This window comes from Ranitomeya imitator, chromosome 4, assembly GCF_032444005.1.
Source record: "Ranitomeya imitator isolate aRanImi1 chromosome 4, aRanImi1.pri, whole genome shotgun sequence".
Taxonomy (NCBI): domain Eukaryota; kingdom Metazoa; phylum Chordata; class Amphibia; order Anura; family Dendrobatidae; genus Ranitomeya; species Ranitomeya imitator.
In genome coordinates, this window is record NC_091285.1 from 285,654,179 (window position 1) to 285,678,495 (window position 24,317).

Here is a 24,317-nt window from a genome sequence, read left to right on the forward strand (position 1 = left end):
TCAGAATAGTTGGAGGAAAGGCATACGTTAATTTTTGGGTCCACGGAATCATAAAGGCATCTAGAGCCTGTGGATTCCCTACCGGGTTCAGTGAGCAGAATTTGTTCACTTTTTTGTTTTTGCGATTGGCGAATAGATCTATTGTCGGTGCTCCCCACATTTTTGTGATCTGATCGTAGATGGATTGGTTTAGAGACCATTCGCCTTGTTTTAACTGAGACCGACTCAGGTAATCTGCTCTCTCGTTGTTTGAACCCTGAATGTGTAGCGCAGAGAGGGATAGTAGATTTTCTTCCGCTAGGTTGAAAATTTTGGCTGAAGAACTCATGAGTGCCCGAGACCTTGTTCCTCCCTGGTGGTTTATATACGCTACAGTCACTTTGTTGTCCGAAAAGATTCGGACATGATGTCCCCGAATATAGGTCAGAAAAGAAAGAAGAGCTTGAAGTACTGCCCAAAGTTCTTTTTGGTTTGAGGATGCTGATAGTTCCTGGACTGACCAGGTTCCCTGAGCAACTCTGTCCCCCATGTGAGCCCCCCACCCTGTGGGACTCGCATCGGTTGTTATCACCCGGGATATTTGTGTCACCCAAGGAACTCCCTTTGATAAGTTTTGGGTTTCCCCCCACCAACGAAGGGAATGAATAACTGAAGAATTCAGGGTGATTTGACCTTCCAAGTTGTCCTTTAGTATTGACTGCCATTCGAGTACGTGCCACTGAAGTTCTCTTGTGTGGAACTGTGCGAAGGGTATCGCTGGTAGGCATGAGGACAGAGAGCCTAGTAGCGACATTGCTCTCCTTAGAGTCATGGAAGGTTTGTGAAAAGTTCGCGTTATCATAGCTAATATGCTGTCTTTTTTGGGGTTTGGAAGCCGACATTCTTGGACTCGGGAGTCTAATGTCAGACCTAGGAACTCCTGTACTTGACAGGGTTCCAACTTTGATTTTTTTAAGTTTATGAGCCACCCCAAGTCCGTCAAAATAGTCATTACCCGGTCCCTCTGTTATTTGCAACTTTGGGCCGAGTTGCTTACAATGAGAAAGTCGTCTAGGTAAGGGACTATTAATATATTTTGTTCCCTTATGTGGGCCATCATTTCTGCTATTACTTTTGTGAATATTCGGGGAGCTATAGAGATCCCGAACGGAAGAGCTCTGTACTGGAAAAATCTTAATTGTCCTTTTATGGAAACTGCCAACCTTAGGAATTTTTGAGATTGATTGTGGATGGGCACATGATAATATGCATCGGTTAGGTCTATCACGACCATATAGCAATTTGGAAACAGGATTTTTATGGTGGACTTTATTGTTTCCATTTTGAATTTGTAATTTTTTACGTATTTGTTCAGGTTTTTTTAGATTTATAATGGTCCGAAAGGACCCATCGGGTTTTGGAACTAAAAAAAGAGGGGAGAAAAACCCTTCTCCTACTTCATGAGGGGGGATTTCTTGAATTACGGATTTTTGCAGTAGGGAAATAATTTCTTTCTCTAAAGCTACTTGTTCTGCCACCGAGGATCTTATTTTCGTTTCTATATACTTTCGGGGAGGAAAAGAAATAAAATCTATTTTTAGACCGTACAGTATTATGTTTAGAATCCAGGTGTTGTTGGATATTTTCTTCCAGGCGGGAAGGAATGATGTGAGTCTTCCCCCCACCGTAGGCACAATGTCATTTGGAGGGTTTTTTGTCGCGAGAGGTATTGCCAAAGAGGTAACCTCTATCCCTTCTCCTGCCTTCTTCCCATTTATTCTGCTCCCTGGGGGGTCTGCGGCGGAAAAATCTCCGATTCCGAAAGGACTGCCTGAATGGGGCTGGGCCCAAATTTGGAAACCCCTTCTTTTTGTCTCCTGCTTTTTGGAGGATGTCATCCAGGGTTTCTCCAAACAGAAAATTTCCTTCGCATGGAATAGAACATAGTTTTAGCTTTGTCTGGAGATCTCCAGGCCAGCTTTTGAGCCATAATGTTCTTATGGCTGCGTTGGAGAGAGCAGCGGCCTTAGATGTTAACCGTACGGAGTCTGCTGAGGAGTCCGCCAGGAATGCTGCTGCTGCTCTAATTGCAGGGATAGAATCCAGTAATTTATTCCTGGGTAGCCCGTCTCTAATTTGACTTTCTAATTGATCAACCCACACCATCAGAGATCTGGAGGTGCAGGTAGCCGCAACAGAAGGCCTCAAGCTACCGCCAGCCGATTCCCATGCCCCTTTAAGGAATGTGTCTGCTTTCTTATCTAAGGGGTCCCTGAGGGTACCCATGTCCTCGAACGGGAGCGCAAATTTTTTTTTTGAGGCTTTTGCCACAGCTACATCCAACTTTGGCGCCTTATCCCAGGAAGTGGATGCGTCATCTTCGAAGGGATACTTCCTTTTAAGCGAGGGCACTGAAGAGTTTCTCCTATCTGGTTTCTCCCATTCTTTTTTAATTAGGGATTGGACATTGGGATTTAGAGGAAAGGTTTTCCGTTTTTTTTGTCCCAAGCCACCAAACATTACGTCTTGGGCCGTTTTGTCAGATTTAGGCTCCTCCACCCCCATGGTAGCCCTAACGGCTCTCACTAAGGCATCCACTTCCTCGAGTGGAAAACAATGTCGGCCTGAATCTTCCTCGGAGGAGGATAGGGAGGAGTCAGAATCGTCCAAATCTGCGTCTTCAGACGAGGATCGGACAGAGTGAGATTGTACTGATTCCTTTACTTTATCTTTCCCTTTTTTGGAGGAAGATACAGCATTCTGAACCTCAGATCTAATAATATTTTTTAACTCGGATGCAAAGTCGGGAGTCTCCTCACATAGCACGCGCTGGATGCATGATTTACAAAGCTTTTTGTCCCAGGCTACTGGTAAAGCTTTGTCACAGATGGGGCAGGATTTGTTTTTCCTTTTCTCCAACTTCTTCTTTCCCTATTAAGGGAGAAGAGGGAGCCCTATTATAATATATACATTCACGAAGATCACTCACCATTCGGACGTGCAGGCAGGTACCGGTTCTGGAGGGGGCCCTGGGTCCGGAATAGAAGGTTCCCGAGGAGGTGATTTAGTCTTCGCAGCAGACCTGCTGCGCTGTGTAGAGCGGCTGCTGGACCTACTCCTGGCGCTCTTAGGGTCCGTCTTCTTATGGTGCTGCTGCCTCGGCTGAAGCTCCTGTGGATCGCTGTCCTCCATGATTTACAGGGAGATGGTGCGACAACTGTGTGTGCACCATCTCCCTATTTGTATTTGGCGCCACCTCTGCTGCCCGTTCCCCCGCACTTCCGGTCCTGCGTCACGTCCAGGGAGAAGAGAAGCTACCGCGCATGCGCGTGGTGATGACCCGGAAGTCCTGCCGCATTTCCGGAGCGGCGGCCATCTTAGTACACCTGGAGCGTGCGCTTATCGGCACAGGAGCTCCGGGTGATCAAGCGCCCCTTCCTCTCTTCAGAATCGGCGGCGTTCTCCCTCCGCTCACCCTGAAGAACCCCTCGGTTCCAGCGGTGGCGGCTTCGGGAGCCGGACAAGCCGCGGCAGGAGCCTCCTCGCTGCCGGAACTCGACCGCCCGGTCCCGGTCCATCGGTCTTCATAACAGGTACCACCGGAAAGAGGTTCCCTGTACAGGGACAGGAAACCAACTGATGCGAGGGAGAGGTACCGCCCTTTTATCTGTAGGTTTCCTGTCCCTGAAGAGCGGATCCCCTCTCTCCGTAGTGCTGTCATGGGAGACCGAGAAACACAATTTTCAATGATCAGATATTTTATACTGGTAACTCTGGTAATACACAGAATATTTCTTCAGGGAAACTTTAACCAAAACAAACCACTTAGTCACCCCAGAAAAGCACAGAAAGTACATAATCATGCTCACCTTCAAGGCAGGGAGGCTGAAGCCATCTGTTAGATTATGGGCGTCCTCCTCAGAAACCTGCTCTTCACTTAATCCCAGACCCAGGTCTTTCAAGGGAACAACGCAGATGTAGTTAGTCACATTGTCTATCTCCGAGTTTAAGGGATAAGTTTGAACAGAGTTAAGAAAAAATAAAACAAGTAATTAACACGGTTAATACAGGGATAAAATATGCTGATCACCAAGACTGAACTTCTCCATAGTCAGAGGCTTTCCATCAGTGGAGAAGAGCAATGGGTGCAACAGAGTCAAAGTCTGACTGGAGGTGACCAGTTGCCACCAGAAAGTCAGGCATTATACAGATTAATCTCAGATTACAGCATCCTTGTCCTTAGGCTAGATTCAGATTGCGTTAATGGGTTAACGCTAACGGACAGCGTTGCACGGCGAAAATGTCGCAATTAACGCCGTGCAACGGGTCCGTTAGCGCACCCATTGACAGCAATGTTATTTCTGCCTGTAGCGCATCGCTAGCGCGTGCCATTTTCGGCACGCGCTAGTGATGTGCCGTTCTCTTGTGACGGACCTCGGACGCTGCTTGCAGCGTCCGAGGTTCGTCCCTCGCTACCGCAGATCGGACCAAAAAGAAACATTGCGTTTTAGCGCAATCCACTAGCGCTATGCGCTTAACGGATTGCCCTAACGCAATGTGAACCTAGCCTTAAGGAAAAGTGCCGCAAGGCTGGCCATGTAGTTTGTGATCTTTTAATGCATTACATGTAAGGTCAATCGCCGTGACTTCATTATCTTAGGAGTTCATGTAAAGAGGAACCTTCCTCAAAATTGTGAGGACTGGCTGCAGTATAGTGGATTATGTGAACTCTGTGCTTATGTTAGCAGTAGGGAAGGTTGCAATTAACTATATATTTCCAGGTCCCCAAATACCATATAAATGCAGTTCCCTCTAGTACCAGTTCCTCAAACACCTAAGGACTTGTGCACAGGACCATAGAAATCGGATGAGTGTCATTCCTCGGCTTGCCGGATAGCACTCGTCCCCATGTTATTCTATAGGGATTCGTCTTAGCAAAAGAAAAAAAATCACAGCATGCAAGAGCACTCGTCTATTTAACTTTATGGATTTGTAGAAAACAATGGACCGCACTCGGATTACATCTGAATGCAGTCCGATTTTAATAGAACGACACTATGGAAAAAGGTGGAGAAACTTTTTTTTTTTTCTTCACCTTTGAGAAAATCAGATCACACTGTAATCAAACTCTGTCCAGAGTGTAATTACCTTAATTGGTCCGATATTCTCGGTTGTGTGACGCGGTCCTCGCTTATGAAGCCCCATGCCATGGGTTAGTTTCCGGTACAGGATTCATACACAGCATCTGGTCCCACGTATATTTGCCATTATAAGATAGTGTACTGCCAGATGGGAAAGAGTTGGGATACAGCAATACGGCAAAGCACCTGACAGATGTGCAGAGTCTCCGATCGGAGGCTCTGTCCAGCTATCCATGAAGAATACACTGTGTGTGAATATATATCACCCCAGGGGCTAGAAATAAAAACACTGATGATGGAGCAAGAAGTGACTCCATGTAAAATATGTAGGAGATAAATATGCCACTCTACTGTTTCCAGACAAAACTTAGCTGCACTTATTTAGTTTTAGAAAAAATGCCACCTGCCAAATATCTATCTATATTTTTTACTTGTTGTCAATGCCACTGTTTTCCTGAATCAGGATTTGGATTTCTTTTCTCCCACGCCTCTCTATTTTTAAGATATAGCCCCCTCTTTTCTGTATATAAATCTAGTTTTGTTACCAAGTGGGTGTAGCCCTCATGAAGTCTCCCATACAGAAGAGCTGATGACCACACCCACTTGGATAAAAAGACTATATATGGGGAAAATGGGGCCATAAATAAGGAATTATAAAAAAAAAAGAAACCTAAATCCAGATTCAGGCCAATAGAGGCATGTACACGATATTTATCACAAGTGATGGTTATTTACATGCATTCCTTTTTTTGAGACGCTATATCACCTAAGGAAAGGATATCTTTTCAGCATGTACAACGTCGCTAGCCTTGAGACTCGAAAGTTAGTTCTGACGGTCTTGTAGACAGCTTTGCGCAGACCGAGGAGTTGCTGGCTGGCTTGTGGTCCAACCTTATCATATGGGCAAGCAGCACTGACCCTGTCAAGCAAACTTGAAAAGTAAAATGTGATACATCTGTACAGATGTCCCAAACCACCATCGCCACATACAAGACACGTTCAACACAGACAATTGTAGGACTCTAGACATAAGGAATGCAATGCGACTCATGACTACAAATTATTTCATAATTAAAATAATAATAATAAGATTTAAGAATACAATATATAAGCGTTTTAGTAACACTTCCATGAGGCAATCCAGCATCATTACTGTAACACAATGTGAACAGTTTTTCCACAGAAGTATAAAATAACATTAAAAAGGGGTATTCCAATCTCCAAGATCCTATCCCAACATGGAATAGGTGTAATACTAGCAAAAACCTCCTATTAGAAATTAAGTATAGTTCTTCTGATTAGCTAGGTCTCTTTTCTCATGTGCAGGCATTGCAGGACCTTAAGGTACCTTCACACTGAGCAACTTTAGAATCATAACGATAGCGATCCCTGACGTTGCAGCGTCTTGGATAGCGATATCGTTGTGTTTGACACGCAGCAGCGATCAGGATCCTGCTAGGACATCGGTCGGAGCTGAAAGTCTGGAACTTTATTTTGTCGCTGGATCACCCGCTGACATCGCTGAATCGGCGTGTGTGACGCCGATCCAGCGATGTGTTCACTTGTAACCAGGGTAAACATCGGGTTACTAAGCGTAGGGCCGCGCTTAGTAACCCGATATTTACCCTGGTTACCATTGTAAATGTAAAAAAAAATAAACGCTGTGTGACAGCTCTCCAGCGACCACACAACGACTAAACAGCGACGCTGCAGCGATCGGCATCGTTGTCCAGATCGCTGCAGCGTCGCTAAATGTGACGGTAGCTTTAGGTATCCATAGTTATAACCACTGCTCTAGTAACAGATAGCTATCTGTCACTAGATCAGTGGTCGTAAAAATGGATACTTAAGGTTTTGCAATGCCCGCACATGAGAAAAGAGACATAGCGAATTAGAAGAACTATAACCCCTGGCAAAAATTATGGAATCACCGGCCTTGAAGGATGTTCATTCAGTGGTTTAACCCCTTTACCCCCAGGGTGGTTTGCACGTTAATGACCGGGCCAATTTTTACAATTCTGACCACTGTCCCTTTGTGAGGTTATAACTCTGGAACGCTTCAACGGATCCCAGTGAATCTGACATTGTTTTCTCGTGACATATTGTGCTTCATGACAATGGTAAAAATTCTTTGATAGTACCTGCGTTTATTTGTGAAAAAAACGGAAATTTGGTGAAAATTATGAAAATTTCGCAATTTTCCAACTTTGAATTTTTATGCAATTAAATCACAGAGATATGTCACACAAAATACTTAATAAGTAACATTTCCCACATGTCTACTTTACATCAGCACAATTTTGGAACCAAAATTTTTTTTTGTTAGGGAGTTATAAGGGTTAAAAGTTGACCAGCAATTTCTCATTTCTACAACACCATTTTTTTTTTAGGGACCACATCTCATTTGAAGTCATTTTGAGCGGTCTATATGATAGAAAATACCCAAGTGTGACACCATTCTAAAAACTACACCCCTCAAGGTGCTCAAAACCATATTCAAGAAGTTTATTAACCCTTCTGGTGCTTCACAGGAATTTTTTGAATGTTTAAATAAAAATGAACATTTAACTTTTTTTCACAAAAAATTTAATTCAGCTCCAATTTGTTTTATTTTACCAAGGGTAACAGGAGAAAATGGACCTTAAACATTGTTGTACAATTTGTCCCGAGTACGACAATACCCCACATGTGGGGGTAAACCACTGTTTGGGCGGATGGGAGAGCTTGGAAGGGAAGGAGCGCCATTTGACTTTTCAATGCAAAATTGACTGGAATTGAGATGGGACGCCATGTTTCGTTTGGAGAGCCCCTGATGTGCCTAAACATTGAAACCCCCACAAGTGACACCATTTTGGAAAGTAGACCCCCTAAGGAACTTATCTAGAGGTGTGGTGAGCACTTTGACCCACCAAGTGCTTCACAGAAGTTTATAATGAAGAGCCGTAAAAATAACACAAAAAATTTTTCCCACAAAAATTATTTTTTTAGCCCCCAGTTTTGTATTTTCCCGAGGGTAACAGGAGAAAGTGGACCCCAAAATTTGTTGCCCAATTTGTCCTGAGTGCGCTGATACCCCATATGTGGGGGGGAACCACTGTTTGGACGCATGGGAGGGCTCGGAAGGGAAGGAGCTCCATTTGGAATGCAGGCTTAGATGGAATGGTCTGCAGGTGTCACATTGCATTTGCAGAGCCCCTAATGTACCGAAACAGTAGAAACCCCCCACAAGTGACACCATTTTGGAAACTAGACCCCCTAAGGAACTCATCTAGATGTGTTGTGAGAGCTTTGAACCCCCAAGTGTTTCACTACAGTTTGTAACGCAGAGCCGTGAAAATTAAAAAAAAAAAAAAACTTTCCCTCAAAAACTATTTTTCAGCCCCCAGTTTTGTATTTTCCCGAGGGTAAGAGGAGAAATTTGACCCCAAAAGTTGTTGTCCAATTTGTCCTGAGTACGCTGATACCCCATATGTTGGGGGGAACCACCGTTTGGGCGCATGGGAGGGCTCGGAAGGGAAGGAGTGCCATTTGGAATGCAGACGTCTGCAGGCGTCACATTGCGTTTGCAGAACCCCTAATGTACCTAAACAGTAGAAATCCCCCACAAGTGACCCCATATTGGAAACTAGACCCACCATGGAACTTATCTAGATGTGTTGTGAGAACTTTGAACCCCCAAGTGTTTCACTACAGTTTATAACGCAGAGCCGTGAAAATAAAAAATCTTTTTGTTTTCCCACAAAAATTATTTTTTAGCCCCCAGTTTTGTATTTTTCCAAGGGTAACAGGAGAAATTGGACCCCAAAAGTTGTTGTCCTATTTGTCCTGAGTACACTGATACCCCATATGTTGGGGTAAACCCCTGTTTGGGCACACGGGAGAGCTCGGAAGGCAAGAAGCACTGTTTTACTTTTTCAACGCAGAATTGGCTGGAATTGAGATCGGACGCCATGTCGCATTTAGAGAGCCCCTGATGTGCCTAAACAGTGGAAACCCCCCAATTATAACTGAAACCCTAATCCAAACACACCCCTAACCCTAATCCCAACAGTAACCCTAACCACACCTCTAACCCTGACACACCCCTAACCCTAATCCCAACCCTATTCCCAACTGTAAATGTAATCTAAACCCTAACCGTAACTTTAGCCCCAACCCTAACTGTAGCCCTAACCCTAGCCCTAACCCTAGCCCTAACCCTAGCCCTAGCCCTAGCCCTAACCCTAATGGAAAAATGGAAATAAATACATTTTTTTAATTTTTCCCTAACTAAGGGGGTGATGAAGGGGGGTTTGATTTACTTTTAAAGCGGGTTTTTAGCGGATTTTTATGATTGGCAGCCGTCACACACTGAAAGACGCTTTTTATTGCAAAAAATATTTTTTGCGTTACCACATTTTGAGAGCTATAATTTTTCCATATTTTGGTCCAGAGTCATGCGAGGTCTTGTTTTTTGCGGGACGAGTTGACGTTTTTATTGGTAACATTTTCGGGCACGTTACATTTTTTGATCGCTTTTTATTCCGATTTTTGTGAGGCAGAATGACCAAAAACCAGCTATTCATGAATTTCTTTTGGGGGAGGCGTTTATACCATTCCGCGTTTGGTAAAATTGATAAATCAGTTTTATTCTTCGGGTCAGTACGATTACAGCGACACCTCATTTATATCATTTTTTTATGTTTTGGCGCTTTTATACAATAAAAACTATTTTATAGAAAAAATAATTATTTTTGCATCGCTTTATTCTGAGGACTATAACTTTTTTATTTTTTTGCTGATGATGCTGTATGGCGGCTCCTTTTTTGCGGGACAAGATGACGCTTTCAGCGGTATCATGGTTATTTATATCTGTCTTTTTGATCGCGTGTTATTCCACTTTTTGTGGATAAAGCGTTGTTTTTTGCCTCGTTTTTTTTTTCTTACGGTGTTTACTGAAGGGGTTAAGTAGTGGGCCAGTTTTATAGGTCGGGCCGTTACGGACGCGGCGATACTAAATATGTGTACTTTTATTGTTTTTTTTTTAAATTTAGATTAAGAAATGTATTTAGGGGAATATATATATATATATATACAGTGGGGCAAAAAAGTATTTAGTCAGTCAGCAATAGTGCAAGTTCAACCACTTAAACAGATGAGAGGCGTCTGTAATTTACATCATAGGTAGACCTCAACTATGGAAGACAAACTGAGAAAAAAAAATCCAGAAAATCACATTGTCTGTTTTTTTAACATTTTATTTGCATATTATGGTGGAAAATAAGTATTTGGTCAGAAACAAAATTTCATCTCAATACTTTGTAATATATCCTTTGTTGGCAATGACAGAGGTCAAACGTTTTCTGTAAGTCTTCACAAGGTTGCCACACACTGTTGTTGGTATGTTGGCCCATTCCTCCATGCAGATCTCCTCTAGAACAGTGATGTTTTTGGCTTTTCGCTTGGCAACACGGACTTTCAACTCCCTCCAAAGGTTTTCTATAGGGTTGAGATCTGGAGACTGGCTAGGCCACTCCAGGACCTTGAAATGCTTCTTACGAAGCCACTCCTTCGTTGCCCTGGCGGTGTGCTTTGGATCATTGTCATGTTGAAAGACCCAGCCACGTTTCATCTTCAATGCCCTTGCTGATGGAAGGAGGTTTGCACTCAAAATCTCACAATACATGGCCCCATTCATTCTTTCATGTACCCGGATCAGTCGTCCTGGCCCCTTTGCAGAGAAACAGCCCCAAAGCATGATGTTTCCACCACCATGCTTTACAGTAGGTATGGTGTTTGATGGATGCAACTCAGTATTCTTTTTCCTCCAAACACGACAAGTTGTGTTTCTAAAAACAGTTCCAGTTTGGTTTCATCAGACCATAGGACATTCTCCCAAAACTCCTCTGGATCATCCAAATGCTCTCTAGCAAACTACAGACGGGCCCGGACATGTACTGGCTTAAGCAGTGGGACACGTCTGGCACTGCAGGATCTGAGTCCATGGTGGCGTAGTGTGTTACTTATGGTAGGCCTTGTTACATTGGTCCCAGCTCTCTGCAGTTCATTCACTAGGTCCCCCCACGTGGTTCTGGGATTTTTGCTCACCGTTCTTGTGATCATTCTGACCCCACGGGGTGGGATTTTGCGTGGAGCCCCAGATCGAGGGAGATTATCAGTGGTCTTGTATGTCTTCCATTTTCTAATTATTGCTCCCACTGTTGATTTCTTCACTCCAAGCTGGTTGGCTATTGCAGATTCAGTCTTCCCAGCCTGGTGCAGGGCTACAATTTTGTTTCTGGTGTCCTTTGACAGCTCTTTGGTCTTCACCATAGTGGAGTTTGGAGTCAGACTGTTTGAGGGTGTGCACAGGTGTCTTTTTATACTGATAACAAGTTTAAACAGGTGCCATTACTACAGGTAATGAGTGGAGGAAAGAGGAGACTCTTAAGAAGTTACAGGTCTGTGAGAGCCAGAAATCTTGATTGTTTGTTTCTGACCAAATACTTATTTTCCACCATAATATGCAAATAAAATGTTAAAAAAACAGACAATGTGATTTTCTGGATTTTTTTTTCTCAGTTTGTCTCCCATAGTTGAGGTCTACCTATGATGTAAATTACAGACGCCTCTCATCTTTTTAAGTGGTGGAACTTGCACTATTGCTGACTGACTAAATACTTTTTTGCCCCACTGTATATATATTCATTATTTAGGAATATTTTTTTTTTTTTACACATTTTGAAAACATTTTTTTTTTACTTTTTTACATTGTCCCAGGGGGGGACATCACAGATCGGTGATCTGACAGTGTGCACAGCACTCTGTCATATCACCGATCTGAGAGCAGTGCAGGCTGCTTCACAGTGCCTGCTCTGAGCAGGCGCTGCTTCACAGTGCCTGCTCTGAGCAGGCTATGTGAAGCCACCTCCCTCCCTGCAGGACCCGGATCCGCGGCCATCTTGGATCCGGGCCTGGAACAAGCAGGGAGGGAGGTAAGACCCTCGCAGCAACGCGATCACATAGCGTTGCTGCGGGGGGCTCAGGGAAGCCCGCAGGGAGCCCCCTCCCTGCGCGATGCTTCCGTGCACCGCCGGCACATCGTGATCATGTTTGATTGCGGTGTGCCAGGGGTTAATGTGCCGGGAGCGGTCCGTGACCGCTCCTGGCACATAGTGCCTGATGTCAGCTGCGATAGGCAGCTGACACCCGGCCGCGATCGGCCGCGCTCCTCCCGTGAGTGCTGCCGATCGCGCTGGACGTACTATCCCGTCCGTGGTCATGGGGGCCCACCCCACCTCGACGGGATAGTACGTCCGATGTCAGAAAGGGGTTAATTTTGTATAAAAAAAGCAGATCACAGACATGGCACAAAACTAAAGTCATTTCAAATGGCAACTTTCTGGCTTTAAGAAACACTAAAAGAAATCAAAAACAAAAAATGTGGTAGTCAGTAATGGTTACTTTTTTTAACCAAGCATAGGGGAAAAATTATGGAGTCACTCAATTCTGAGGAAAAAATTATGGAATCATGAAAAACAAACAAACAAAAAAACATTACAAAACATCACTAGTATTTTGTTGCACCACCTCTGGCTTATATAACAGAATGAACATCCTCCAAGGCCGGTTGTATACTACATGTCTAATTGGAGGTATTTGCTAATATTAGTATTACACATACTAGATATTGGGATAGGATCTTGGAGACAGAAACACAATAGATATGCGTGCAGTATATGTGATATACACTTTTATGAAGTAACTAGATGGCAGCCCGATTCTAAAGAATCGGGAGTCTAGAATCCATATATACTTTATTTATTCAAGTGTAAGAATAATACAATCAATAAATAATAGTAAGAAAGAACAAAAATAATAGGCAGTATATGGAGAAAACACCAAACAAAAGTTCAAAATTGGTGTGAAAATGTCACTGAACCACTTCACAACTAAATATATATAGTTTTGGTAAATGGTATTATCATTTTTTTGACGAAATTCGGCAGGAGCTTGAAGAGCAACGTCACTGGGCCCGCCTCCACGCAGTAGAAACTTGCTGTGAGGTAAAAATTCAAAAATGACACCAAAATGGCGGGCGGAGTGTGTCACAGTACGGCACGTTTCTGATTGGTCGCTCGCAGCAGGCGGCAACCAATCAGACACTGGACACTGTTGACGTCACTTAGCTCTGGACATTAGCTCCGGACATTAGCTCCGGACATTATCTCCGCACATTAGCTCCGGACATTAGCTCCGGACAAAGCCACGGAAGTTGGCAGAAATTGCAGGAAGTAGTATTCTAGGCAATTAATCTCCGGACATTAGCTCCGGACATTAGCTCCGGACAAAGCCACGGAAGTTGGCACAAATTGCAGGAAGTAGTATTCTAGGCAATTATATATTAGATTGTCTAACAGAAGAGAGCACAGCGTGTAGAGGACACTGATGTTCAAAACTGCATTACACAAGCAATAAAACTAATGGTAAATGACTAATGGTCATACTAGGACAATGACAGATCTCCACACATGGGGTATTCTCTGTAAAGTTAAAAGGGCACCTTCCTAGGCAAAATGCATATGAAAAGGAGTTATCCTAATTAAATAATTCCTTTAAACCGTATTCACATGATACATCGCTTAAGACAACAGCACTCGCTAGTTGAAGTTAAAAAAATGTTCTTGATCTTCAGCATCAGCATGTCGATTTTCCAGGGGAGCAGGCATCTATCTAATATATAAAGCTGAATGTGTGTGTGTGTGTGTGTGTGTGTGTGTGTGTGTGTGTGTGTGTGTGTGTGTGTGTGTGTGTGTGTGTGTGTGTGTGTGTGTGTGTGTGTGTGTGTGTGTGTGTGTGTGTGTGTGTGTATGTCCGGGATTGGCATCTGCACCGTCGCAGCTACAGCCACAAAATTTTGCACAGTCACACGTCTGGACCCCGAGAGCGTCATAGGCTATGTTGTGAGGTGAAATTTTAACCCCGCGCGTTCCAATTCACCAAACAATTTTGCCCCTATCTACATAATGGGGAAAAAGTGAAAGGAAAAGTGTTGGAGGCAAATTGACAGCTGCCAGATGTGAACAAGGGGGACTTAAAGAGTGAGAGCGATGGCGCAAAAGAGTATATACCGTACAGTTGCTAAGGTGGGGCCCCGACATGGGATACTCACCACACACGGGGATATGAACACACACACAAAAGGCGCCACAAACTACCACATGCTTGAACACATATACCACCCTCAGCACATATTTCACCACACATACACCAACCTCGCCACATAAAAGTCGAAACACAAAAGTCGCCGCTCAAAACTCGCCACGCGCAAAACTTGCCACATGCAAAACTTGCACACGTGGAAAAATTGCCACATGCACAAAAGTTACAACACATGCAAAAGTTGCCTCACACAAAACTTGCACATACTCAAAACGCACCACACATAAAACTCGCCATGCGCAAAACTTGCTGCACACAACTTGCTACACTAACCTGTCACATGCAACTCGACACATTAAAAGTTGCTACACGCATGTCGCCACACAAAACTCACCTCACAAAAGTTCCTACATGCATGTCGCCACACGCAACTCAACACACAACTTAACACCTGAAACTCGCCCTAAAACACACACAAGTCTGGTATTATCCTTCAAAAATGAAAATCTGATTAATAAGCAGACAAACTACAAGAGCAACAAATGTACCATATAGGAAATACGGCAACTGTCAGTCACATGACCTGTCTATTATGTGTATGTGTGAGCTAATATATTCTGCCAGGGGGGAGGGCTTCCTGTTGGCTGGGGATTTATCAGGCTGCCAATTTAGCTTACAAATACTGAGGTAAAAATACTGACCAAATAATGTGTGAACGCGGTCTAATACAGGAGGAGATGACACACAGATATATACTATATACAGGAGGAGATGACACAAAGGTATATACTATATACAGGAGAGATGACACACAGGTATATACTATATACAGGAGGAGATGACACAAAGGTATATACTATACACAGGAGAGATGACACAGGTATATACTATATAAAAGAGGAGATGACACACAGGTATATACTATATACAGCAGCAGATGACACACAGGTATATACTATATACAGGAAGAGGAGATGACACACGTATATACTATATACAGGAGGAGATGACATACAGGTATATACTATATACAGGAAGAGATGACACAGGTATATACTATATACAGGGGAGATGACACAGGTATATACAGGAGGAGATGACATACAGGTATATACTATATACAGGAGGACATGACACACAGGTATACACTATATACAGGAGGACATGACACACAGGTATATACTATATACAGGAGAAGATGACATACAGGTATATACTATATACAGGAGATGACAGCCTGGTATATACTATATACAGGGGAGATGACATACAGGTACATACTATATACAGGGGCGATGACACACAGGTATATACTATATACAGGAGGAGATGACATACAGGTATATAATATATACTGGAGGAGATGACACACAGGTATATACTATGTACAGGAGCAGATGATACACAGGTATATACTATACACAGGAGGAGATGACTTACAGGTACATACTATATACAGGAGGAGATGACACACATATATAATATATACAGGAGGAGATGACATACAGGTATATACTATATAAAAGAGGAGATGACACATAGGTATATAGAGGAGGAGATGACATACAGCAGGTATATACTATATACAAGGGAGATGACATACAGGTATATACTATATACAGGAGATGACACAGGTATATACTATATATAGGATGAGATGACATACAGGTATATAGTATATACAGAAGAGATGACATGCAGGTATATAATATATACAGGAGTAGATGACACATGGTTATATACAATATACAGGAGGACATGACATACAGCAGGTATATACTATTTTCAGGGGAAATGACATACAGGTATATACTGTATACAGGAGGAGATGACATACAGCAGGTATATACTATTTACAGGGGAGATGACATACAGGTATATAATATATAAAAGAGAAGACATACAGGTGTATACTATATATAAGGGAGATGACAAACATTTATATACTGAGGTGAAAATGAAAAGGTGTGAGTGCAAAATGAGAGGAGTGAGGGAAAATAGTGGAGTGATAGGAAAATGACAGATGTGAGGTCGAAATGACAAGTGTTAGGGGGGAATGAGAACAGTGAGGGGGAAAATAAGAGGAGTGAGGGGGAAAATGAGAGGTGTAAGGGAGAAAATGATGGGTGCTGTAACTAACCACAGATATTTACTATGCCCAGGCAACGCCGGGCTCTTCAGCTAGTATTTATATATATATCTAATATATAATTGCCTAGAATACTACTTCCTGCAATTTGTGCCAACTTCTGTGGCTTTGTCCGGAGCTAATGTCCGGAGCTAATGTCCGGAGCTAATGTCCGGAGCTAAGTGACGTCAACAGTGTCCAGTGTCTGATTGGTTGCCGCCTGCTGCGAGCGACCAATCAGAAACGTGCCGTACTGTGACACACTCAGCCCGCCATTTTGGTGTGATTTTTGAATTTTTACCTCACAGCAAGTTTCTACTGCGTGGAGGCGGGCCCAGTGACGTTGCTCTTCAAGCTCCTGCCGAATTTCGTCAAAAAAATGATAATACCATTTACCAAAACTATATATATTTAGTTGTGAAGTGGTTCAGTGACATTTTCACACCAATGTTGAACTTTTGTTTGGTGTTTTCTCCATATACTGCCTATTATTTTTGTTCTTTCTTACTATTATTTATTAATTGTATTATTCTTACATTTGAATAAATAAAGTATATATGGATTCTAGACTCACGATTCTTTAGAATCGGGCTGCCATCTAGTATATATATAATCGTCTGAGGGGCACTTACGTCTGTCTGTCTGTCACAAAAAACCCACATCGCTGATTGGTCGCGACCAATCAGTGACGGGCACAGTCCGGCCGCGAATTCGCCCCTTCCTACTCTCTGTCAGTGCCCCCTCCAGTCAGCGCTCACACAGGGTTAATGGCTGCGTTATGCCGCGGTATAACGCAGTCCGTTAACGCTGCTATTAACCCTGTCTGACCAACTTTTTACTATTGATGCTGCCTATGTATCATCAATATTAAAAAGATCTAATGTTAAAAATAATAAACAAAATAAAAAATCATTTTATTCTCACCTTCCGTCGCCGTTCCCGCTGCTCCTCGCGACACTGCGGGTCATGCATTGCGGTCTCGCGAGATGATGACGTAGCGGTCTCGCGAGACCGCTACGTCATCATCTCGCGAGACCGCAATGCATTCTTGGGACCGGAGCGTCGCGAGGAGCATCGGTAAACGCCTGGGCTGGATCCGGGGGCCAACGGAAGGTGAGTATATAACTATTTTTTATTTTAATTCTTTTTTTTTTTTTTTTTTTTTTTTAACAGGGATATAGTGACCACATTGCTATATACTACGTGGGCTGTGCTAGATACTATGTGGGCTGTGTTATATACTGCGTGGGCTGTTATATACTACGTCTCTGTGCTATATACTACGTGGCTGTGGTATATATTACGTGGCTGGGCAATATACTACATCGCTGTGTTCTATACTACGTGGCCTGTGTTATATACTGCATGGGCTGTGTTATATACTACGTCTCTGTGCTATATACTACGTGAGCTGTGCTATATGCTAAGTGGCTGTGCAATATATTACGTGGCTGTGCAACATATTACGTGGCTGAGCAATATACTATGTGGGCTGTGTTATATACTGCATGGGCTGTGTTATATACTGCGTGGGCTGTGTTATATACTACGTCTGTGCTATATACTACGTGGCTGTGGTATATATTATGTGGCTGTGGTATATATTACGTGGCTTGGCAATATACTAAATCGCTGTGCTCTATACTACGTGGCCTGTGTTATATACTGCATGGGCTGTGTTATATACTACGTCTCTGTGCTAAATACTACGAGGCTGTGCTATATACTACGTGGCTGTGCAATATATTACGTGGCTGTGCAATATACTACGTGTCTGTGCTATATACTACGGAGGCTGTGCTATATACTACGTGGGCTGTGCTATATACTATGTGGGCTGTGTTATATACTGCGTGGGCTGTATGCTACTTGGCTGTGCTATATTTCTCTGCTGGATCTGTGCATCATGAATCGTGGTATGTGTTAAAGAGGGGGGGGCCCACTGAGACTCTTTCGCCCGGGGCCCTGAAAAACCTGGAGCAGGCCCTGGCTTCACTGATTGTTCGAGGCCGGGCATGACCAATCAGCGACAGGCGCAGTCTGGCCGCGAATTGGCACGGAATTTGAACCACGCTTCGCTAATTGGTCGTGCCCGGCCAGCCGAATCCTGTGTATAAATTGCATTATTCTGAAAACTTCATAAATAAAACTACATACATATTCTAGAATACCCGATGCATTTGAATCGGGCCACCATCTAGTCACAATATAACCAACGTTTCCTCCTCCGGGGCCATGATCACGGCCACTTAGATGAAGTGTAGTGGATCAATCACATTTTCTGCACCTCAGCTAAGTATTGCCTGGATATCCATCCTACCACTGACCAGCCCCATCCACCCGGAGTGCTGACCATAACCTTTTTAGGTTGATACGATGCATTTATGTTGTTTTGTTGTAGGCAAAGTTCCTAAATTGCATAAAAATGCAGCATTTTTAAGATTTCAGAAAAGTGTGTAAAAAGAAACGCATCAGGAACACATTGTGTGAACACAGTCTTATCTTAATAAGCCACCCAAAATCTGTAAAAACACAAAAAAGTAGGTATTTTACAGATACATTACAAAAATATCCGCAGAATTTTACATTTGCAAAATATATAGCCAGTTATACAAGGAATGTGTTTTCAGAAAATGACCTATTTGCGTGGGGGTGCCCTGGTTCAAAGACACTCCAAAGACATACTGATAGGGAATCTAGACTGAGCCCCAATGGGGACAGTGATGATGAGGTCTATAAAGCTCTGCGAAATTAATGGCGGTATATAAGATAAAGAACAGTAATTTCTAAAATGTATTATCTGCCACCATACCTACTGAGTTATCTACCTGGGATCCCATTAATAAATGCCAATGACATTAAATCTGACAAACTTTGGAGATGGGAAAAAGGTGTCAATTCTCAGCATAATATTCTTATTTAAACATAGAAACGGTGTACCTAATGTTTAACAATGTAGATTTCTACCCCAAATTCATTACTGAAATGTGACCTATGTCGCGGTTAGGTGACAACTTCATATAAAGCCAATACTGATCCTTTACATACTGTACATCCTACTACAAAACATGTGCACAATGCTAGAACATGGCACATTGAACTACTAAGTAATGAACGGAAAACACTTACAGGGTAAATCCTCGAGAGATGACTTCTGTTTCCTGGATCAGGCGCAGAGATTTTCTCACCAGGTTGGTGAAGGCTCGGCTATTTGCTACAGTCATTTCCAATTGGTCACAGTATTTTCTCAGTTTGACCTGCAGCCTGGCAGCACCCAATGTTCTCAGAACACGCTGGATGCCAAAGATGGCAAAGAAAAGAAGACTGGGTCCCCAGATGAACAAGGATGGAAAGTGCCAAGATTTCAGTGCAGCCATGGCACTAAGAAACGCAAACACTACAGACAGCTCCCTGAAAAATGTAAGGAAAACAACCCGTCACATTGAGATGCCACACTACATGTCCATGTAAAGAGCACTCGCACGGCATTACATTGTAGTGTGTATAGATGTATGTACATACATCTGTCTTGAAGGATTGCACGGGATGAGAAAAAGATGGCTTCTATATCCATAAACAGCACCTTAAACTGTTCACGGGTTATGTATGGTATTGTGTTGTGAATTCTGTGGCTGAATTCACTCCTGTGGTCACAAGTGGTACTGCAGCTTCTGAGCTTCCTCCCTCAGGTGTTCTGGTGAGCTCGTTAACTGCTTCATTACTTAACTCCGCCTGATGCTGCTATCCTTGCTCCTTGTCAATGTTTCAGTGTTGGATCTGAGCTTCTCCTGATTGTTCCTGTGACCTGCTGCTCTGTATAGCTAAGTGCTTTTTTGTTGCTTTTTTTCTGTCCAGCTTGTCTTTTGTTTTGCTGGAAGCTCTGAGACGCAAAGGGTGTACCGCCGTGCCGTTAGTTCGGCACGGTGGGGGTTTTTTTGCCCCCTTTGCGTGGTTTGCTTTAGGGTTTTTTGTAGACTGCAAAGTTCGCTTTACTGTCCTCGCTCTGTCCTAGAATATCGGGCCCCACTTTGCTGAATCTATTTCATCCCTACGTTTTGTCTTTTCATCTTACTCACAGTCATTATATGTGGGGGGCTGCCTTTTCCTTTGGGGAATTTCTCTGGGGCAAGTCAGGCCTATTTTTCTATCTTCAGGCTAGCTAGTTTCTTAGGCTGTGCCGAGTTGCCTAGGTAGTTGTTAGGCGCAATCCACAGCCGCTTTTAGTTGTGTTTAGGATAGGATCAGGTGTGCAGTCTACAGAGTTTCCACGTCTCAGAGCTCGTTCTTGTATTTTTGGGTATTTGTCAGATCACTGAGTGCGCTCTGATCGCTAAGCACACTGTGTTTCTGTATTGCCTTCATAACACCTGTCATTAGCAAACATAACAGTACAAGGAGCCTAACTAATGATTCTCAATAGAGGGAAAGAAAAAGTTCTGACATCATTTTTTTTTTTTCTGCTCTGTGTTCACTTTTTTTTTTCCCCTAGACATTTGGGTGATTCTGGACACAGGTGTGGACATGGATATTCAGGGTCTGTGCTCTTCAATGGATAATCTCGTTATAAATGTACAAAAAATTCAAGATACTATTGATCAGAAATCTATGTTAGAACCAAGAATTCCTATTCCTGATTTGTTTTTTGGAGATAGAACTAAGTTTCTAAGTTTCAAAAATAATTGTAAGCTATTTCTGGCCTTGAAACCTCATTCTTCTGGTAATCCTATTCAACAGGTTTTGATTATTATTTCTTTTTTGCGCGGCGACCCTCAAGACTGGGCATTTTCTCTTGCGCCAGGAGACCCTGCATTGAGTAGTGTCGATGCGTTTTTCCTGGCGCTCGGATTGCTGTACAATGAGCCTAATTCAGTGGATCAGGCTGAGAAAAATTTGCTGGCTTTGTGCCAGGGTCAGGATGATATAGAAGTATATTGTCAGAAATTTAGGAAATGGTCAGTACTCACTCAGTGGAATGAATCTGCGCTGGCAGCTTTGTTCAGAAAGGGTCTCTCTGAGGCTCTTAAGGATGTCATGGTGGGATTTCCTATGCCTGCTGGTTTGAATGAGTCTTTGTCTTTGGCCATTCAGATCGGTCGACGCTTGCGCGAGCGTAAATCTGTGCACCATTTGGCGGTACTGCCTGAGGTTAAACCTGAGCCTATGCAGTGCGATAGGACTATGACTAGAGTTGAACGGCAGGAATACAGACGTCTGAATGGTCTGTGTTTCTACTGTGGTGATTCCACTCATGCTATTTCTGATTGTCCTAAGCGCACTAAGCGGTCCGCTAGGTCTGCCGTCATTGGTACTGTACAGTCCAAATTCCTTCTGTCCATTACCTTGATATGCTCTTTGTCGTCGTTTTCTGTCATGGCGTTTGTGGATTCGGGCGCTGCCCTGAATCTGATGGATTTGGATTATGCTAAACGTTGTGGGTTTTTCTTGGAGCCTTTGCGGTGTCCTATTCCATTGAGAGGAATTGATGCTACACCTTTGGCCAAGAATAAACCTCAATACTGGGCCCAGCTGACCATGTGCATGGCTCCTGCACATCAGGAAGTTATTCGCTTTCTGGTGTTGCATAATCTGCATGATGTGGTCGTGTTGGGGTTGCCATGGCTACAAACCCATAATCCAGTATTGGATTGGAATTCCATGTCGGTATCCAGCTGGGGTTGTCAGGGGGTACATGGTGATGTTCCATTTTTGTCGATTTCGTCATCCACCCCTTCTGAGGTCCCAGAGTTCTTGTCTGATTATCAGGATGTATTTGAAGAGCCCAAGTCCGATGCTCTACCTCCGCATAGGGATTGTGATTGTGCTATCAATTTGATTCCTGGTAGTAAATTCCCTAAAGGTCGATTATTTAATTTATCCGTGCCCGAACACGCCGCTATGCGCAGTTATGTGAAGGAATCCCTGGAGAAGGGACATATTCGCCCATCGTCATCACCACTGGGAGCAGGGTTCTTCTTTGTAGCCAAGAAGGATGGTTCGCTGAGACCGTGTATTGATTACCGCCTTCTTAATAAGATCACTGTTAACCCCTTTACCCCCAAGGGTGGTTTGCACGTCAATGACCAGGCCAATTTTTACAATTCTGACCACTGTCCCTTTATGAGGTTATAACTCCGAAACGCTTCAACGGATCCTGGTGATTCTGACATTGTTTTCTCGTGACATATTGTACTTCATGATAGTGGTAAAATTTCTTTGATAGTACCTGCGTTTATTTGTGAAAAAAACGGAAATTTGGCGAAAATTTTGAAAATTTCGCAATTTTCAAACTTTGAATTTTTATGCAATTAAATCACAGAGATATGTCACACAAAATACTTAATAAGTAACATTTCCCACATGTCTCCTTTACATCAGCATAATTTTGGAACCAATTTTTTTTTTTGTTAGGGAGTTATAAGGGTTAAAAGTTGACCAGCAATTTCTCATTTTTACAACACCATTTTTTTTTAGGGACCACGTCTCATTTGAAGTCATTTTGAGGGGTCTATATGATAGAAAATGCCCAAGTGTGACACCATTCTAAAAACTGCACCCCTCAAGGTGCTCAAAACCACATTCAAGAAGTTTATTAACCCTTCAGGTGTTTAATAGGAATTTTTGGAATGTTTAAATAAAAATGAACATTTAACTTTTTTACACAAAAAATTTACTTCAGCTCCAATTTGTTTTATTTTACCAAGGGTAACAGGAGAAATTGGACCCAAAAAGTTGTTGTCCAATTTGTCCTGAGTACGCTGATACCCCATGTGTGGCAGTAAACCACTGTTTGGGCGCATGGGAGAGCTCGGAAGGGAAGGAGCGCTATTTGACTTTTCAATGCAAACTTGACAGGAATTGAGATGGGACGCCATGTTGCGTTTGGAGAGCCACTGATGTGCCTAAACATTGAAACCCCCCACAAGTGACACCATTTTGGAAAGTAGACCCCCTAAGGAACTTATCTGGATGTGTGGTGAGCACTTTGACCCACCAAGTGCTTCACAGAAGTTTATAATGCAGAACCGTAAAAATAAAAAATCATATTTTTTCACAAAAATTATATTTTTGCCCCCAATTTTTTATTTTTCCAAGGGTAAGAGAAGAAATTGGACCTCAAAAGTTGTTGTCCAATTTGTCCTGAGTACGCTGATACCCCATATGTGGCAGTAAACCACTGTTTGGGCGCATGGGAGAGCTCGGAAGGGAAGGAGCGCAGTTTGACTTTTCAATGCAAACTTGACAGGAATTGAGATGGGACGCCATGTTGCGTTTGGAGAGCCACTGATGTGCCTAAACATTGAAACCCCCCACAAGTGACACCATTTTGGAAAGTAGACCCCCTAAGGAACTTATCTGGATGTGTGGTGAGCACTTTGACCCACCAAGTGCTTCACAGAAGTTTATAATGCAGAACCGTAAAAATAAAAAATCATATTTTTTCACAAAAATTATATTTTTGCCCCCAATTTTTTATTTTTCCAAGGGTAAGAGAAGAAATTGGACCTCAAAAGTTGTTGTCCAATTTGTCCTGAGTACGCTGATACCCCATATGTGGCAGTAAACCACTGTTTGGGCGCATGGGAGAGCTCGGAAGGGAAGGAGCGCAGTTTGACTTTTCAATGCAAAATTGACAGAAATTGAGATGGGACGCCATGTTGCGTTTGGAGAGCCACTGATGTGCCTAAACATTGAAACCCCCCACAAGTGACACCATTTTGGAAAGTAGACCCCCTAAGGAACTTATCTAGAGGTGTGGTGAGCACTTTGACCCACCAAGTGCTTCACAGAAGTTTATAATGCAGAACCGTAAAAATAAAAAATCATATTTTTTCACAAAAATTATATTTTTGCCCCCAATTTTTTATTTTTCCAAGGGTAAGAGAAGAAATTGGACCTCAAAAGTTGTTGTCCAATTTGTCCCGAGTACG

The 24,317-nt window shown here is 43.0% G+C and overlaps 1 protein-coding gene across 6 annotated transcripts in view; it reads right to left on the reverse strand.

Annotated features, from left to right (window-relative positions):
- The window catches only part of VEZT (vezatin, adherens junctions transmembrane protein), a 95,543-nt gene that overhangs the window by 17,439 nt on the left and 53,787 nt on the right, over positions 1 to 24,317 (reverse strand). For 3 of the 6 annotated variants that reach the window (XM_069764719.1, XM_069764715.1, XM_069764720.1), the window contains 3 exons: positions 19,519 to 19,800; positions 5,902 to 6,039; positions 3,849 to 3,996 (listed from right to left, as the gene is read on the reverse strand). In XM_069764719.1, coding sequence (XP_069620820.1) covers positions 3,849 to 3,996; positions 5,902 to 6,039; positions 19,519 to 19,800 — 568 coding nt within the window. Of the gene's footprint in view, positions 1 to 3,848; positions 3,997 to 5,901; positions 6,052 to 19,518; positions 19,801 to 24,317 lie in introns of all 6 variants that reach the window. The other 3 variants (XM_069764716.1, XM_069764714.1, XM_069764717.1) reach the window with 1 other exon arrangement.